Source organism: Nomascus leucogenys, chromosome 1a, assembly GCF_006542625.1.
Source record: "Nomascus leucogenys isolate Asia chromosome 1a, Asia_NLE_v1, whole genome shotgun sequence".
Lineage (NCBI taxonomy): Eukaryota > Metazoa > Chordata > Mammalia > Primates > Hylobatidae > Nomascus > Nomascus leucogenys.
In genome coordinates, this window is record NC_044381.1 from 96,832,407 (window position 1) to 96,852,688 (window position 20,282).

Genomic DNA, 20,282 nt, shown 5'->3' on the forward strand with positions numbered 1-20,282 from the left:
GAGGTGGGCTTGTTTCCTTCATTCAACTCCCTCAATGATCATAAACTATAATGGTTGTAATATCAATCACTTTCTTAGCATATTCTGTGTGCAAGCCTCTTCACATACATGATTTCTAAGACATTTGACTCTGAAAAACTCAATCACTGTTGCCATTTGCAAATGAGAAAACAGATTGAAGAAGGAAACATAGCACAGTGAGGGGCCCAAATTCTGTTTTTTAACCTCATTCCAAAGGCTCACTCTTTCCATTCTAGCAGTGATTTTTAGTCTTCCTTGAGGATAAGAGTCATCTGGGTTGTTTGGTAAGTGTATCAATTCCCAGGCTCTATCCCAAACCTACTGAATTAGAATCTTCAGAGAAGGGGTCTGGGAAGGTGTAGATTTGATTTCATCCCAGGATATTCTTATGATTAGGCTGTTTTAGGAAAGATTGAGTACCTTAGTGGTTCTCCATCTTCAGAGTGCACAGAATCACCTTCAGGGCTGGTTATAACACAGATGGCTAGGCCTCAGCTCCTGAGTTTCTGAATCATTAGGTCTGTGGTGGGGCTCAATAACTTGCATTCCTAACAAGTTCTTATATGATACTAATGCTGCTCGATAGGGAATACACTTTGAGAACTACCCAGCATCTCATGCCTTACCAATGATTCTGTTTCCCAGGGCAGAGTCTGGGGCTGGCTTTGGCTGTGAGGCTTTTCTTACTCAGCCAAAATTCCACAATATTTATTTAGTACCTACTCCATTCAAATTTTGGGGAGATAGAAAGTGAGTAAGTCTCACTTTTTCTCCCAAACAAGCCTATGCTCTCCTGTGAAAAAGGCATATGGAATAGAATGCAGTGTATTGTATAACGAAAGAGCAGATGAAATGCAACAGGGAAACCAGCGAGTCAGACATGAATCTGGGCTGGGTAGAGGAGGATTTGTAAAGGTCTCATGGAGGAGTTGAGATCTGAAGGTCTTGCTCTCATCATTCTCCATTTCCATAGCCGCTCAGTACTGTAATGGCCTTTTGATTTTGCCTGTTTCCCCTATTGCTCCTGTAGTAATCCCAGCACATAAGGCATTTTTTTTTTGCATTGCAAATGTAGCTTGGGTGGAAGGTTGGGAGAAGGAAGCAGAGTTTGCAAAGTAGATGGTGCCCAGACTGTGAAGGACCCTGACTGCCAGGGTCAGGAGCTTGGGTTATATATACTGTGTGTGTAGTCAGTGAGATGTTTGGAGAGGGGGTGACTGATAACAACAGTTGCAGGGATATGTGGCTTGGATTGGAGGAGGGAGGGTCTGGAGGTAAGGGACCAGCAAAGATGGTATCACAGGACTCAGTTGAGAGAAGATGCAGTGAACAGGAGACACATCATGGAGGGAGAATGAACAGAAGTAGTCATTACTGTTGGGAGTGAGGAAGAGATTGGTGATGAAGAGATTTTCAGTCTGAACCACTGAGATAGTGGTGTTTTTCAAAGAGAACTCTGGAAAGGGTTGGTTCTTTTCTCTGGACAAAAAGAAGGAAGCACTGAAAATCCGGATAAAAATTTCCAGGTAAGTGCTTCATCTTTGTCATACAGGAGCATAAAGGCTAACCTTAGGTATGCCTTTCCACCAAGGCCCCCACTCATATCTGCCAGAGCTATGCACTCTAGAATGTTCAATGACCTGCACTTTCTTCCAACCAATCCATATTTCTGTTTATTTAGCGTGCTTTTGGAATGTGAAAGAGCAAAAGACAATAAGTTGTAAATGACTTTTACTATCCTGTTTCTGGCTTAGAGCCAGAGAAAAGTACAGCAGTGCTTCTAGATAACTTCTTAGTGACTGCTCTCTCCATCACCATCTCCCTCTCCTTCCAACCTATCTTAAAAATACTTATTGATCCTGATGTCTGTATTCACTTGGCTCATTTTCTTAGTCCCTAGACCTTCCCCTGTTCTTTTGTTTTCCTGGATACACTGGAATTCAGCTTCGGAAAACAGAAACATCTTGTATTTGTCTGTTCATATGCTGCTAATCAAGACAGACCCGAGACTGGGTAATTTATAAAAGAGGCTTAATTGACTCACAGTTCTGCAGGGCTGAGGAGGCCTCAGGAAACTTACAATCATGGTGGAAGGAGAAGCAAACATGTCCTTCTTCACATGGTGGCAGCAAGGAGAAATAATGAACAAAAGGGGGAAAAGCCCCTTATGAAACCATCAGCTCTTGTGATAAATCACTCACATCACGAGAACAGCACTATGGGGTAACCACTCCCATAATTCACTTACCTCCCACCGGGTCCCTCCCACAACACACGGGGATTATGGGAACTACAATTCAAGATGAGATTTGGGTGGGGACACAGCCAAACCATATCACAGCTTTAGCTATTTTAAGCAAAAAGGGACTTAGTAATGGGAATTTGGTGTTTTTAAAATCAATGAGAGGGTTAGAAAAATGGGGCATTAGATAGGGAGATCTCCCAGGGATGACTCACAGAGCATGTTTAACTGGCTGCCTAGGGTGCTGCTGCTCCTGACACAGGAAGGTGGCAAATCTAGAAGCCAGCACTGGCAACATACCACCTTAACTGAGATTCAGGGATTAAGTAGCCTTTACTGTCACAGCTTTGGAATCTGGAGCCACACTGTGTCTGTTTGACATGCTCACTGGCAAAAAACAAACAAGTAAAAAACACAACTCACAAAGTTGTAACTGGAACACTGCTACAGAAGAACTCAACATTGTTATGACTGTACTTGCCAACAGAAACATCAGTACCTTCTGCCTTCTAATTGCATTTGGTTAGTGGATTCTAAATAATATCTAGAACACTGGCTTCTGGAACCTCTGCCCCGAGTTAAAACAATTGTGCCTCAGCCTCCTGAGTATCTGGGACTGCACGTGTGTGCCACTACACCCAGCTAATTTTTGTATTTTAGTAGAGACGAGGTTTTGCTATGTTGGCCAGGCTGGGCTTGAACTCCTGGCCTCAAGTGGTCTGCTTGCCTCGGCCTCCCAAAGTGCTGGGATTACAGGCATGAACCACCATGCCTGGCCAAGAGAGTTTTACCTCTCCATCCTTGGCAGTTCAGGAAAGCACATTAGAAGGAGGATGGAATGGGTGTTAAGTGGCAGTGGTATTCACCTCGCTGGGAGTAGAGTTTTAACCTCTCTTTGATTTCAGGTATTTTAGTAGGTAAGATAGGAAGCTTTTATTCATGACTCTACTCTGACAAAGCCATATCTTCCTCAGCCTGGCTCTGAGTGGGTCTACTTCTTAACAGCAGGTATCATGGGATTTGAGGATTTCAGTATGTTATTAAGCAACTGAAATCAGTTGGGTTTTTGTATGCTTAGTTTTCACATTTGGTACTCATAAAGTGTTTCTTTCTATAATAGTATATCAATAAGTTAGAGGGAACAGTTGCTTTAAATGCTTCAATGTGAAATTGATATATCTATATTATGTATGTGGCACATGACTATATATATATTCTTAGATATTTTGTCTTTATATTCATTTTATATTTATTTTACAGTTAAGTGTTACAATACAAAAGTTAATGTATTTTTAAGCCAGTCTGTAGGTCAGTAATTAATGACACATTTTACCTTCAAATTTTGATTTATCTCATCTGTTTAGCTTAATCTTTTATTGATAAGTTTTGTTCCATATATATTCTTATGTATATGTAGCTTGTAGCCTAGAAGAAAGACTTGATGCCTACACAGTTTTCTGTTCATCTCAGCAAGAAGGGAAAACCATAATGTGAGAAGGCACTTCTGTTTAGGCTGATGCTTTGCCCCACCCAAGAAATGAAACTTTGCATGTATGTGTGACTTGGAATGGGGAGTAGGTGAGAGATCAGAAGGTAGAGAAGTTTTTTTTTTTAACCTCTTTTGTAACTAGACTTTCATAGGGTGAATTTATTATTCTAGTATAATGAAACAAAACCATCATAAATATTACTACTAAAATGTATTAAGAACCAGATATTAGCATTTTTTGGATTATTTCTTATTTTGGATTATCTGACTTCTACACAATCTCTGTTTAGTGCAGATGTCAAATGTCCATGTGTTTATTTCAGTGGAGTTGTGAAATGAGGGCAAACATCTTATACTTTGCCAATTACTTAAAAAACAAACTATTGTTCTTATCACATTGTAGAATATTGCATGGAATTTCTGTTATGGATGACAACCAAGAATATGTCCATATTCCTCCAACACCGCAAGGGATACCACCTGAATTGGCACAAGGAACTAGAGAGCGTGCTCACAAACCACACTTGCAAGTCTTGGGAAAGAAAGTAAGAACTTTCTTTAATATTAGTTTTTTGTACCTCACAGGTCCTCAAACTTTTTGGTTTCAGGAGACTTTTTTCACTCTTAAAAATTATTGAGGGCTGGCCAGGTGTGGTAGCTCATGCCTGTAATCCCAGAACTTTGGGAGGACATGGCGAGAGGATTGCTTGAGCCCAGGAATTTGAGACCAGTCTGGCCAACATAACGAGACCTCATATCTAAAAATAATAACGCAGCCTGGTGGCACACGTGTGTGGTCCCAACTACTTGGGAGGCTAAGATGAGGGAATCACTTGAGCCCAGGCAATTAAGGCCTCCACTGAGCCGTGATTGCATCACTGCACTCCAGCCTGGGCAACAGAGGGAGACCCTGTCTCAAAAAAAAAATTATTGAAGACCTCAATAATTTTTTATGTGAGTTATATCTATTAACATGCTAGGAGGCCAATAGAGCCTTGGGGAATCTGAGGGACTATAACAAAAGATCTAGTATTTGTGTTATCACAAAAGATGGGGAGAGACTGAAAAGTATTGAAATAAATAATGTCTGAAAAGTTACCAGTTTGGCAAAAGGCAGAAAGCTATAGATTCAGGAGCCTGAGCAAATCCCAAACTGGAAAAATCCAAAGGCATATAGACCAAACCACATAATATTCAAACTTCTGAAAATGAAAGATAAAGAAAAACCAAACATCAATCTAAGAAAAGTGGGAGTGGCTATATTAATATCAGATAAGATAGACTTCCAAGCAAAGAAAGTTCTCAGAGACACAGAGGGGCATTATATTAAGATAAAGAAAGCAACGAAAAAGAAACAACATGCTACCTGTAGGGGAAAAACCATTTGAATGGAAATGGGTTTCTCGTGAGAAGTGATGGAGGCCAGAAGTAAGTGGCAGAACATTTTTCAAGTGCTGGAAGAAAACAATTGTGTTCCCAGAATCCTATGTCCAGAAAAATGTCCTTTAGGAATAAAGGAATCAAGACATTCTCAGATAGAAGGAAATGAAGAGAATTTGTTTCCAGCATACCTAACCTAAAAGAATGGGTAGGAAAAGTTCTCTAAATAGAGAGAAATGATAAGAGAAAAAAATCCAGGAATATGTAGAAGGAACAAAGCACATGTAAAGCAAAAATATGGGTAAGTACAATAAAATTTCCTTCTCCTTTTGAGTTTTGTAAGTTATGTTTGTCCATTGAAGCAAAATTTATCATGCTGATGTGGTTGTAACAGAATATAGAGGAAATATTTAAGGCATACTATAAATGGGAAAGGGTAAAGAGACATAAAGGGAGGTGAGATTTCTACATATCACTTGAACTAGTAAAATAATACCCTCAGTCAATTGTGGTAAGCTATATTTATAAAATGTAATACTTAGGGTAACAATTTAAAAGCTCTACAAAGAGATATACCAAAAACACTATAAATAAAAGTAGAATTCTAAAATATGTTCAAGTAATGTACAGGAAGACAGGAAAAAGAAAACAGAGAAACAAAAGAAACCAGCCAGAGCAGACAGGAAACAAAATCTAAAATGACAGACTGAAGCCCTAACTTAAATGTAAATGGTTTGAATTTAGCAATTAAGTGACAGAGTGGTAAAATGGATTAAAATATATGACCCAGATATATAATATTTACAAGAAACAAATTTAAAACATAATGATATAGCCAGTTTGAAAATAAAAGGGTTAAAAATACACAAACACCATTCAAAGAAAAGTGGGAATGGCTATATTAATATAAGATAAGACAGACTTCCAAGCAAAGAAAGTTCTCAGAGACACAAAGGGGCATCATATTATCTTAAAAGTGTCAGCACATCAAGAAGACATGCCAGTCTTAAAAAATATATGCATCAGACAATAGAACTGCAAAACATGCAAAGCAAAATCTAAGGGCTGAGAGGAGAAATAGACAATTCCACAATCATAGTTGGAGAGTTCAGCATTTCTCTCTCAAGAATTCATAGAACACTTAGAAAATCAGCAAGAACCCCATCAACCAGTAGGTTCCAGTTGAAATTTATAGAACACTATACCCAACAAAAACAGAATGCATATTCTTTTCAGATGCCATGAAACATATACCAGGATAGAGCAAATCCATAATGGACTAAAACTAGAAATCAGGAAGAGGAAGATAACAAAAATCTCCAAACACTTGGAATCTAAACAGTACAGCTATAAATAATCTATGGGTTAAAGAAGAAGTTTCAAGGGATTTAAAAAATACATTGAACTGAATGAAAATGAAAATACAACATATGAAAATTTGTGGGACATAGCTAAGCAGAATTTCTAGCACTAAATGTTTTCTATAGAAAAGAGAAAGTCTCAAATTAATAATTTAAGCTCCCACCTAAGAACCAAAAAAAAAAAAAAAAGCAAAATGAACCCAAAACAAGCAGAAGGAAGGAATAAAAGCAGAAATCAATGAAATTGAAAACAGAAAAACAGTAAGGAAAATTAATGAAAGAAAGAGCTAGTCATTTGAAAAGATCATTGAAATTAATCTCTGGCAAGACTGACAAGAAAAAAAGAAAAGCCATAAATTACCAACATTATAAATGAAATGAGATGTTACTACAGACCCTGCAGATATAAAGATATTAATATAGGAATACTATGAACAACTCTACACATGCATACATTTGATTACTTAGATGACATGAAGAAATTCTTGAAAAACACAATCTACCACAACTCACCCAGTATGAAATAGATTATTTGAATAGCCCTATAAATATTAAGGAAATTGAATTATTGATTTATAGAACATTCCCCTTCTCCCAAATATGTAAGTGCAGATGATTTTACTAGAGAGAATTCTACCATACATTTAAGGAACAATTAACACCGATTCTATACAATCTCTTTCAGAAAATAAGAGGAGGGAAGACTTCTCAATTCATTTTTTGAAGTCAGTAATACCCTAGTATCTAAACTAGGCAAAGACAGTAAAAAAAACAAACAAAACAAACAAAAAAAAAGAAAGAAAAATGTAGACCAGTATCCTTGCTATGGTTCAAATGTTTGTCTCCTCCAAAACTCATGTTGAAATTTAATTGTCGTTGTAACAATATTGAGAGGTGGGACCTTTAAGAGGTGATTAGGCCCTTATGGGTGGGAAGAATGCTATTAGGAATGGGCAAGTTCAGCTCTCTTTTTCCCTTTTGGCCTTTCCGTCTTCCACCATGTGAGGACACAGTAAGAAGGCCTACATCAGATGGTAGTGCCTTGATCTTGGACTTCTTTCCACCTTCCAGAACTGTGAGAGAATACATTTTTATTCTTTATAAATTACCCAGTCTCAGATATTCTGTTATAGCAGTGCAAAACAGATTAAGACAACTCATAAATATTGGTTATAAAAATCCTTAACAAATGTTAGGTCATAGAATTAAAAATACATAAAAAGAATTATCCACCAGGACTTTAGGGAATTATTCCAGAGATTTGAGGCTGTCTCAGTATTGGAAAGTCAATCTACTGTAATTCATCATTTTAACAGAATAAAGAAGAAAAATTGCATAATCATATTAATCAATGAAGAGAAAGCATTTGACAGATTTCATCACCCATTTTCATGATAAAATTTTCAGCAAAATAGGAATAGAGGGAAACTTCTACAGCTTGATAAAGAGCAGCTGCAAAAACCTACGGCTAACATCGTATTTAATGGTGAAAGCCTGATTGTTTCCCCACACCACTCTTATTCAAGATAGTGCTGGAAATTCTAGGCAGTGCATTAAGGCAAGAAATGGAAAAAAAATCTTGCAGACCAGAAAAGAAGCAATACAGCTGCCCCTATGTGCAGATGACATGCCAGTCTATATAGAAAATTCTGAGGAATCAGCCGGGTGCAGTGGCTCATGCCTGTAAGCCCAGCACTTTGGGAGGCCAACGCGGGTAGCTTGCTTGAGCCCAAGAGTTTGAGACCAGCTGGGGCAACATGACAAAATCCCATCTCTACAAAAAATACAAAAATTAGCTGGGTGTGGTGGTGGTGTGTACCTGTAGTCCCATGGCCTTAGGGCTTTCTGGGAGGGTGAGGTGGGAATATCAACCTGAGCCTGGGAGATTGAGGCTGCAGTGAGCCGTGATCATGCTACTGCACTCCAGCGTAGACAACAGTGAGATCCCCATGTCAATAAATAAATAAATAAATAAGTTCTGAGGAATCTGTACAAGAAAAATCTCACAGAACTAATAACTGAGCTCAGTAAAGTGACAGGATGCAAAATAAACATGAATAATTCATTGTATTTCTATGCATCTGTGGATGAACATGTACTGAAATATATACCGATATTAAAACTATATAATTTATAATTGCTAAAAACTGAAATAATTAAGTGTGAATCTAACAAAACATGTATAAGAGTTAGATGCTGAGGACTACAAAATGCTGATAAAAGAAATAAAAGTGATCTAAGTAAATAGAGAGATTCCCTATTTATAGTTTGGAAGAATCAAGATAGTAAACATGTCATTTCTCCTCAAATTGATACACAGATTTAAGCAATTCCTGTCAAATTTCCAGCAAGGCTTTTTTTTGTACATGTAAACAAGAGTATTCTAAAGTTTGTATGGAAATGCAAAGAAAGTAGGAGAGCTAAAATAATTTTGGATAAGAAGAATAAAATGGGAGAAATCAGTTTAGCTGACTTCCTGACTTACTATATTACAGTCATTAAGATGGTGTGGTCTTGGTGGAGGGATAGGCCTATAGATCAATGGGACGGAGTAGAAAACCCACAAATGGACTCCTACAGATATGCACAACTGATTTTTTTATAAAAATGCAAAAATTATTCAATGGTGTAGGATGGTGTTTTCAAACAATTGCTGCTCAATCAATTGTACATCCCTTAGCCAACAAAAGAACCCTGACCTAAGTCTTGCATCCTATAAAAAATGTACTTAAAATAATAATTCATAGACACATGTAAAATATAAAACTATTAAACTTGTAGAAAAAACATAGGAGATCTTTGCGATTTAGGGCTAGGCAAAGCATTCTTACACTTGACACCAAAAGCACTATTTGTAAAAGAAAAAACAGATAAATTGGACTTCATCAGAATTAATTTTTTTTCTCTATAAAGGACCCTGTTAAGAGGATTAAGTACAAGCCACTGACTCGGAGAAAATATTTTGCAAAACACATATCCAGCAAAGAATTAGCATCTAGAACACATAATGAATTTTCAAGACTCAATGTAAAAAAATCTAACTGGAAAGTGGGCAAAACCATTAATAAACATTTCACCAAACGGGATATGTAGATGGCAAAGAAGCATATGAAAAGATGCACAACATCATTAGCTATTAGGGAAATGCAAATTAAAACCACCATAAGCTATTACTACAGAATGGTTAAAATAAAATAATAGTGATAACACCAAATGCCAGTAAGGATGTGGAGGAGAAATAGGATCATTGATATATTGTTTTTGGGAAGGTAAACTGGTACGGCCCTCTAGAAAGCAGTTTGGTAATTAGAAAAAAACCCAAAGTATGCATGCAATTCTGTAAGATAAAGTGTCCGTCCAGGCATGCATACAACCCAGCAATTGCATGTCTGGGTGCTTATCTTACAGAAATGAAAATTTATAATTACATTATAATTTGTACACAAAAGTTCATCACAGCTTTATTAATGGAAGCCAAACTCTCTGTGGGTTTCTCACAGTGTACCCATACCAGAGTAAACTGCAGCCTTGAACCATTGCTCAGCCTCCTTACCCATGAGCTATCAACACTGAAGCAGGTTGCATAGTGAAAAAAAAAACAAAAAAAAACTCAAACAGGAAACACTCTGGATATCCTTCAGTGGGTTAAGAAAACTGTGGCACATCCATAGATGGAATACTAATCACCAATAAAAAGGAATTAACTATTGATACATGTGATAACAATGAATCTTAAGAGAATTGGGCTGAAAAATCCAATTCTAAAAGATTACATACTGTGTAATTTCATTATGTAACTTCCTTGAAATGACAAAATTATACAAATAAAGAATAGAATAGTGATTTCCAGGTTTTCAGGATGGGGGTTAGGATTAGTATGACTTTAAAGGACAAGGTGGATCCTTCGTGATGATGGAAATGTTTTGTAGCTTGACTGTTTCAAGTCAACATGTTGTTTATGATATGGTACTATGGTTTTGCACGATGTTGTCTTTGGGCTAAACTGGATAAAGGGAAGATGGGATATCTTTGTATTATTTCTTAAAACTGCATGTGAATCTACAATTATCTCAAAATAAAAAGCCTAATAAAGAAATTGTGGTCAGTGGAACAGAAAAAAAAAGAAAAATAAGGAAAAAAATGTGGCCTCAGTTAAAAAGATAATTGTTACATGATGATTTGTCAGTAAAAAAGCTTGTTGCAATTGAAATTTGAAACTGTATTGATGACTTCCATACTTTATTATATTAAAATCTATTGTTTTATCTTGTACTTTGAATGGATCTTTTACTCATGCATTATTTCAAATAACATCACACATTGGTTATGTGGAAAATATTGTTCAGTTATTTAACTCTTCAAATGTTGACACATTTCAGTATAATACACAATATCAAAATAGCTTATTTTTAAAATTGTCAGAAAAGTTCTTTAGCATTGGGAACCTTGCAAACTCATGGTAAGGGACACATGTTTTCCAAAATTCTAATTTCTGTTCAAAAGCTCAATTTTTTTCATTGTCACAAATACACTCGGGTGTTTTATTTGAAGTGACAAGTGTGCTTCATTCCTTTTCAAGAAAAATCTTGCCATATACCCAAGTCTCAATAAACATGGTTTGATGTTTGTTTTCTTAAATGAAAATGGAGGCTAGTTCAGTTCACAACTCAAACAACAGCATACATGCATTTCCTCCAAACCACCATCATACTTCACCATGGCCACAGATGTATTTTGTTTGTATTTCTCATTTAATCACATTAAATATTAAGATGTGTGGAGATTTAATAAAATTAAAATTTTCCCTTCTTTCTGGTGGGCATTTTTAAGGTGCTGCTGTCTTGGTTCATGCTTTGGCACTGTGAGTTTCACCATATCTATATCTATATCTATATCTATATCTATATCTATATCTATACACACACACACATATATATATACACATATGTACATAGGTGTATATATATATATTTTTCCCCATCAGTGCAAATGTTAACATAGTGAAAAAGGCAAATAATCTTCCCCAGGGTCTCAGACTACATTTTGAAAACTGATATTCTGCCTTAGGTTTCATTTAAATGAAATTTAACTTGACCCTGAAACTAATTTGCATGTCTGTTTCCCTTAGTGAACAGAATATTCTGACCTTGGGTCATCAGTAGGAACAAGAGTTATTGCATCAGCTTGTAATATGCATCATGGCCTTAGGAGGTATGCAGGCACTGTTAAACACAAATTAACCCAGGATGCTTCAGAGTTAGTCATTCAGTTTGCTATGCAACAGCCATTGTCCTTTCAAGTTCAGCCACTATCCCTGTTGCTTCTAATATTTTCCTAGGACTCTTCTTAGAAAGTTCTGAGCATTGCTGGGGGAACCAATTTACCATGGTTAGTCTTATTTACTAGTTTAATTTAGTAAATTCTTTCCTGAAGGTGCATCTGTACTTTCCCTTGAGAGCAAATTACTGTTGTTTAGTGACAGCTTTCCTGCCCTTCCCACTTGGAGACTTGTATCTTACTTCTAGGGCAGTAGTTTTATTCTGGTGGCTTCAGCTGCTGGAAGTATACTCTGTGGGAAAAAGTACTGTACTGTATGTGACATAGCATTTGAATACCTGAAATCCTCTTAATTTGTAGGTGATCCTTAGAAGATTTGCCAGCTGATTTTAGAAGAGTTTATTCATCTTTTAGTAAGGACTTCCTGGCTCTAGGTCTGTACGCATAAAGTGATGCACTATGTCCAGCATAACAGGACAAGTGAGACCAAAAACTTAATTTTGAAGTCTTATGCTGGAAAAATTACCTGGCAACTGTAAAATCTGCCTTTCTCAAAATACTGTACTCTTCTGGGAGACAGGAAATATATGATGAAGTATATGGAATAGTTGAGGATTTTATCTCTGACTAGAAATAAAAGCACTCCAGATGCAGTGACAACTTACAATAGTGAATCTTTATTTACTGGGTTTGGGTTTTCATATATTACTCTGGAAAGTCTGTGTATCATCCACACTCCAGATGTCATTGGTAAGCGTTCATTTTTAAAGCTAGAGTTATGTTTTTTTGCAGTTGATGCTTTAAAATTGAGCTCATTTTCCTAGTGAAAGACAGATCATTTTGGGGGAAAAGGCATAGTCCAATTAAATATTATTAAAAGTAAATAAAAATATTAAAACAATTATCAATAATATTGTGGCAAAACATAATTATCAATAATATTGTGGCTTCATAAAGCTATTTTAAAATCTTACCACATTTTCTTCAAGATCTTGTCATGAATACTTGATTATTATTTTTTGCATGTAACTATTAAAAATTTTTTTCTTTTTACTGTTTTATTATTATTTTGTTTTATTTTATTTTTTTTTTTGAGATGGAGCCTCACTGCAATGCCCAGGCTGCACTGCAATGGTGTGATCTGAGCTCACTGCAACCTCCGCCTCCCAAGTTCAAGCAATTCTCCTGCCTCAACTTCCCAAGTAGCTGGGACTACAGGCGTGTGCCACCATGCCCAGCTAGTTTTTATATTTTTAGTGGAGATGGAGTTTCACCATATTGGCCAGGCTGGTCTCAAACTCCTGACGTCAAGTGATCCACCTTGCCTGGGCCTCCCAAAGTGCTAGGAGTACAGGCGTGAGCCACTGTGCCCGGCTTATTATTTTATTTATAATAGTTTTATTTTTAAAAAATAGTTTTAGACTTACAGAAAACCTACAAAGACAGTATGGCAGTTTTCCATATATACCACACTGTGTTTCTCCTATTATTAACATAGTAATAGTGGGTTGAATAGTTGTCTCCAAAAGATACGTCCAAGTCCTAACCCATGGTACCTGTGAGTGTGACCTTATTTAGAAATAGGATCTTTGCAGATGTAGTTAAGGATCTTGAGATGAGATCATCCATAGGGTGGGCCTTGAATCTGATATGACTGGTATCCTTATAAAAGGAGAATGCCATGTGAACACACAGAGAGACACTCAGAGAAGAAGGCCATGTGCTGGTGGAGACAGAAATTGGAGTGATGCTGCTGCAGGCAAAAGAATGCCAAGGATTGCCAGCAACCACTGAAGCTGGGAAGAGCAAGGAGGAATTCCTCCCTAAAGTCTTCAGAGGGAGCATGGCCCTCCCTTCACCTTGAATCCTGAACTGTGAGAGAATAAATGTTTGTTGTTTTAAGCCATCCAGTGGTAATTTGTTATGGCCACCCTGGGAAATTTATATGACATGTTATAGTAGTATGGTGCATTTGTTAAAATTAATGAACCATTGTTGATACATTATTGTTAACTAAGATCCACATTTCATTCAGATTTCCTTAGTTTTTATGTAATGTCCTCTTTCTATGTCAGGATCTCATCCAGGATACCATATTTACATTTAGTTGTCAAGTCTGCCTTAGGCTCCTCTTGGCTGTGGTAGTTTCTCAGACTTTCCTTGTTTTTGATGGCTTTGACAATTTTGAGGAGTTCTGGTCAGGTGTTTTGTAGAATGTCTCCCATTTGGGATTTGCATGATCCCTTCCCCTCCCCTCCCCTCCCCTCCTTTCCTTCGAGACAGGGTCTTGCTCTGTTGCCCAGGCTGGAGTGCAGTGGCGTGGTCATGGCTGACTGCAGCCTTGACCTCCAGGGCTCAAGTGATCCTCCCACTTCAGCCTCCTGAGTAGCTAGGACTACAGGCATATGCCACTACACCTGGCTAATTTTAAAATTTTTTTGTAGGGTCTTACTATGTTGCTCAAGCTGGTCTTGAACTCCTGGCCTCAAATGGTCCTCCAGCCTTGGCCTCCCAAAGTTCTGAGACAGGTGTGAGCCACCACACCCAGCCATGATGTTTCTCTGATTTGATTCAATTATGTGATTTTTGGAGGAAGACCACTGAGTTAAAAAGTGCCATTTTCATCAGGTATCAGGGGTATGTACTATCGACATGATTTATTAATGTTGATGTTAACCTCGATCACCTGGCTAAGTAGTGTTTACCAGGTTTCTTCATTTAAAGTCTGTCTTTTTTTCCCCTTCCCATATTATTCAGAAGAAAGTCACCATACACAGCCACACCTAAGAAGTGGGGGGTTATGCTCCACCTCTTTGAGGGTAGAGTGTCTACAAAAATTTATTAGAACTCTTCTATATAGGAAGTGTGTCTATTCTTCTCATTCATTTACTCAGTCATTTATTTATATCAGTATGATTTGTGAATATTTACGTTATACTTTGAGCTGTAATCCAGTACTACATTATTATTATTAGTTTTGATAAAATTATTTGATCTTTGGCCATTGGGAACTCTTTCTGATGGCTTCTATGTCTCTTTTGACACCCTATCATTGTGGGATTTTTTTAGAACACTTTCTTAATTTTTGGCAGTATTAGATATTCTAGGTTCATCTTGTATATTTCCTGCCCCAGTCCTAGAATCAGCCATTTCAACAAGGAGCCCTGGGTCTCTTTATTGGGGAATATAATTAAAAGCTAAGATCCAGGCAGTAGGTGTGCTTGTTTCTACTGGGCATTGTTGCTTCTAGGTCTTGTCAGCTGTCAAAGCAAGGAAATATATGTGTGTACACAAACTTGTATAAATAAATGCACGTATCTATACATATTCCTATATGTAAACGTCTGTATCTATAGTAAGCTAAATATGAGTTCTTACTGATACATCCAACTCTAATCCATTACCTCACAGGTCATTCTAGTTTCCTTCCTTTTTTTCTACGCCAGCAGTGACAAACCAGGCTTCCATAATTCTCCCTCAATTTATTAAATTTTTCAGTTCCAGTGCACGTGCATAGAAGTATCAGAATTGTTAATTCATAATCATGTGAGATACAACTTTATTACCTAATGTATAGCGCTATGTGCATAGTTCCTTTTGCCTTTAGTTTTATGTACACATTTCCAAAGTAACTGAGGTCAACAACTTTTCCCCCCATCCCCTTGGGTGAGATTGTTTCATATGTTTGTAATACAGTTAGACTGTTTTATTACATTCTGCATTCCATCCTGGGATTCCTCCTGACCTCCTAAATGATTTTAAAAAATTCATATTAAAGGAGAGATCATGCATATTTAGGGTGATATGGCTGTAGTCATAAATTTGCATTACATTAAAATTCACCCCTTGTGCTTCAAAGTTCAATGGGTTTTTAAAAATGTATAATGTCATGTAGCCACAATTCCAGATCATACAGAATAGTTTCACATCCCTAAAAAAATCCCCTAGACCTGATTAATTTTTTTTTGGATAAGAAATACAGAAACCAAACTAGCAAACACCTGAGAATATGTTAGTAAGATTTTGGAAATGTTAACATTTTGTCATACTTGTTTCATATTTTTTAAAATAAAAATTTTAAAATTATTAAATTAAGGCCTTTTGTACTTCTTAATTCCATTTCTGTTCCTCCCTACCCAGCAGTTACTGGTACAATTATAGTAGTTTTTCTAGTCCATGAGTTTATACTTTGCTAGATGTATTCGTGAGCCTAACCAATAAATAATACATTTTTTGTGTTTTCTGGATACATTTATATAAATGACATATTTTATATGATTCTTTCTAAAACTTGCTTATTTTCTTCTCAATACCTGCTTCTAAGATCCATCTCTAGATCATAATTTTTGAGTTTTAGTGTGTTTTATAGTGTTTATGAGTATACCACATTTTATTTATGTTACTCTATTAATGGACATTTAGATTGGGTTTAATTTTTTTATTTCATATGCTCTGTGAATATCCCATACTCATCTCCCATCCATGTGTGAAAGAATTTGCCTAGGCTATATAGCTGGAAGTTAAATTCCAGGAAGATGTGGTATGTACACTTTCTACTCTACTAGATATGGCCAACTGGCCTCCAGTGTGTTCTACAAATTTCCCCAAGTCCTTAGCATCAGTTGGTAATAAAGACTTTCACATTTTTGCTAGACTGATGGCTGTAAAAAAATTCTTTTCCATATTTTCAAAAGCTGTGGAACCAAAAATTCTCAGCAACTAAAAATAATTTTGACAGGAGATTGAGTTTTTACTCTCAGGGCCATTTCTTACCATTTCTAATAACCTTTTATGTTATTTTCAAAGATGTGTGCTTATCCAGAATTCACGAAGTTGTTTTGGAATACAGCTGCACCTAAATTCTCTGTTCCAGAATCTGTCATGAAGGAGACTCTATATCCAAAATATGAGGTAACATGCCGAATGGGTTTTCTTTATTATTGTTGTTGCTATTATTTAATAATTAAATTGTATAATTGGCTATGACCTTAAATTTTACTGGACATTTATGTAAATTACCAGACAGTTATTGCCATAATTAGGATTAACTGGATGTCACTACAGAAGTTATTTATATATGTAAATAATAATTATATCTGTGTATAGAAATATATACCTACATACTTATAAATTTATAATTTTATATGTTTAAATATATATATATAATTTTTTTTGAGATGGAGTTTTGCTCTTATTGCCCAGGCTGGAGTGCAATGGTGCGATCTTGGCTCACTGCAACTTCCGCCCCCCAGGTTCAAGCAATTCTCCTGCCTCAGCCTCCCGAGTAGCTAGGATTACAGGCATGCGCCACCACACCTGGCTAATTTTGTATTTTTAGTGGAGATGGGGTTTCTCCATGTTGGTGCGGCTGGTCTCGAACTCCTGACCTCAGGTGATCCACCCCGCTTGGCCTCCCCAAGTGCTGGGATTATAGGGATGAGCCACCACACCTGGCCATAATTTTATATATTATGTATGTATATTTAAAAAATGTTATACTTATCCATGTGACTTTCGCTAGTTAAGAAGAATATTCTGTTTTATTTTTGAAAGAATGTTTTATCTGAGAGTTCAAGATATAAAGCTACTTGAGTTGTTTAGAGATCTTCATGGTGTTTTCATTTGTTTTTAAAATCACATTTTAAATTAATGCTAAAAACATTTAATAATACCCAAATGTGGTAATCTTTTTCCTTCCCTTAAAGAAGAATGATTACTCTCAATTTATGTTATACTGATCATTTTAAAAATTAGAAAAATGAGGAGAAATAAAACAAAATAACCTATTATTCTTCTCCCACAGAGAATTGCTGCCCACTTTTTGGTTCATTTCCTTTGGTTTGTAAAAATTCTTCTCCTTCTTTCTCGTCCTCTTTTCTGCTTTTTCCTTTTTTTCTTTTACAATATTTCAGTGATGAGCATCATTGTACATAAATTTTTAGTGGTGTTCAGAATTATTTTATTTGCACAGCATTGTAGGCAGCTTATGAAAACACATATATCAGAAAAAGATAAAGCAAAAAAGTTAAAGAAATTGTGGGGAAAACAGAACATGAGTAATAGCATAATAAAGCCAGAGGTAAGATTAATATGAAGAAATTCAGTTCATGTATGCTGTTGCTTGAAATGGGGTCATCAGTTTATCTCCTAGCTTTCTTGCAACCAAGGCATGATGGAGTCTTTTTCATATTTAACCTGTTGATACTACGTGTTTAGAAGTTAATATTGAAATATCTTTGCGTTTCTTGGATTACTTGTTCATAGTGTATTATTGTTAAATATTATGTTGAATTCTGTTAGGCCATGTTTTATTTTTAATTTTAAATATATACTCATGGGTGAAATATCTGTGTAGCGTATTTTTTTTTCCTTTGTCGGACTTTGCTATCAGAGCTATTCTTGCTTTATAAGGTTAACTGGATAGCATTTCATCATTTTTAATATTCTGAAATTGATATGGCTTAGGAATAATCTTGAAAAGTTGGAAGAACTCACTGTTTGGACTCATCTGAGCCATTTGGTAAAGTAATTGTTTGATAATTAAAAATTTTTCTTTTCTAATTCTTAGCTTATTCATATTTACTATTTTTCTTGTCAATTGGCAACATATCCTACAGTAAGCTATGTATTTAATTGAGATTTATAAGTTATATACATAGAGTTGCATATATTTTGTCAGTTTTAATATTCATTTCTAATATTGCATCGTTTTCTTTTTCCTTTCTGATGGTGTTTCCGATGTTTTTTTCTTAGAGTAGAATTTTTAGAAAGTAGTTTTTTTCTTTTTTCATTTGTTTTTAAATTAAATGCTTTCCCTATATTTGTCAGACTACTATATTCATACCAGTATAACACCATCCCTTTTATTTTATTTTTTTAGAAAGATGTATAATATGTAGTTCCCTGGCTATTAGATATCATGACCAGTCAACCAGAAAAACACATGAGTTTAACCCACCATCTTTGACCAAAAACCTTTTATATTAATTATTAATTCAATGTTGTTACTTCTCCCTTTTAACATATTTTTGATTATTGGCTTTCTGCTTTCCATAGAATGTTGACATTCTATGTTGGCATTTTTCTAATTTTTTTTTTTTTTTTTTTTTTTGAGGCAGAGTCTTACTCTATCACCAGGCTGGAGTGCAGTGGTGCGATCTTGGCTCACTGCAACCTCTGCCTCTCAAGTTCAAGCAATTCCCCTGCCTCAGCCTCCTGAGTAGCCAGGACTACAGGCATGCACCACCATGCCTGGCTAATTTTTTGTATTTTTATCAGAGATGGGGTTTCACCATTTTAGCTAGGATAGTCTCTATCTCCTGACCTTGTGAGCCGCCCACCTTGGCCTCCCAAAGTTCTGGGATTACAGGCGTTGAGCCACCACGCCCAGACTCTGATTTCTTTTGCTGAAAACTTAATTAATTTCTTCATGTTTCTTCTTTTTTAAAAATAATATAAGTAATTTATGAGTTTTCTTCTGTGTACTTGACCTTATTTCAAACCTTTTCATTTGCAGTGTCTTTATTTATTTTCAAAGTAATTTCTATTGCAATTTTCCTTTTCTTTTTGATACACCATAGTGTTTAAACATTTTTTAAAAACTTGTTGGAATTATTTTGTTTAAATTTTATTCTTAATCCTTATTAGTGTAAGAAAATATATTCTTCAAAATACCAGTTTCTTGGAATTTATGGATATTTGCTTTGGGTTGTGCTAGATATCCCAATATCTCTCAGTTAATTCAGTGGTATTGTTTGTTATCACTTTGATATTGTGGCCAGACTAAGCAGAGCACACCTTAGGTATCAGATAGTCTTGAATCTGAATTCTACTTACTTTCTGGGTAACCTTGTACTATTATTTTAACCTCATGAAGTCTCAGTTTTTTTTGTTTGCAAAGTGGGTCTTTTGAGGTTTTAATGAGACTATATGGTGCATTGCTCGATAAGTAGTAGGTGCTCAAATAATAATAGACAACTATTATACTGTAATATTGTTAAATTTTATGTGGCATATTTATTTCATTTGATCTCATAAAGACTTTAATTAAATACAGATTTTCAATGAAGTTATGTGTCAATTTTTCCATGTGTTAGCTGGGCATGGTGGCTCACGCCTGTAATCCCAGCACTTTGGGAGGCTGAGTTGGGTGGATCCCTTGAGGCCAGGAGTTAGAGACCAACCTGGCCAACATGATGAAACCCTATCATTACCAAAAATACAAAAAAAAAAAAAATTTCCACGTGTTACTAAGAATTTTACTTTCTGCGATTAGAAGATGTTTTGTCTTTATTATGAGTTTTGTCTCTTATTGATTTGAAATGATCCAGTTTGGCCTCTTCAGTGCTTGAATTCCACTCTAGTATGTCTAGCCCTGTGTTGTTCTCTCTGTGTTCAGAAATATTTTTAGGTTAATACTTTCTATTGTTTTTGTTTTGTTTTGTTTTAGATGAGCCCTATAAATAACATATGGTGTTTTGGTCCTACTATTATTATTTTATTTTGTGGTTTC

General features: G+C 35.9%; 1 protein-coding gene across 1 annotated transcript in view; it reads left to right on the plus strand.

The window, feature by feature from the left end:
- The window catches only part of TTC6 (tetratricopeptide repeat domain 6), a 251,716-nt gene that overhangs the window by 115,709 nt on the left and 115,725 nt on the right, over positions 1 to 20,282 (plus strand). The window contains exons 9-10 of the mRNA XM_030813721.1: positions 4,156 to 4,297; positions 16,577 to 16,681. Coding sequence (XP_030669581.1) covers positions 4,156 to 4,297; positions 16,577 to 16,681 — 247 coding nt within the window. The remainder of the gene's footprint in view (positions 1 to 4,155; positions 4,298 to 16,576; positions 16,682 to 20,282) is intronic.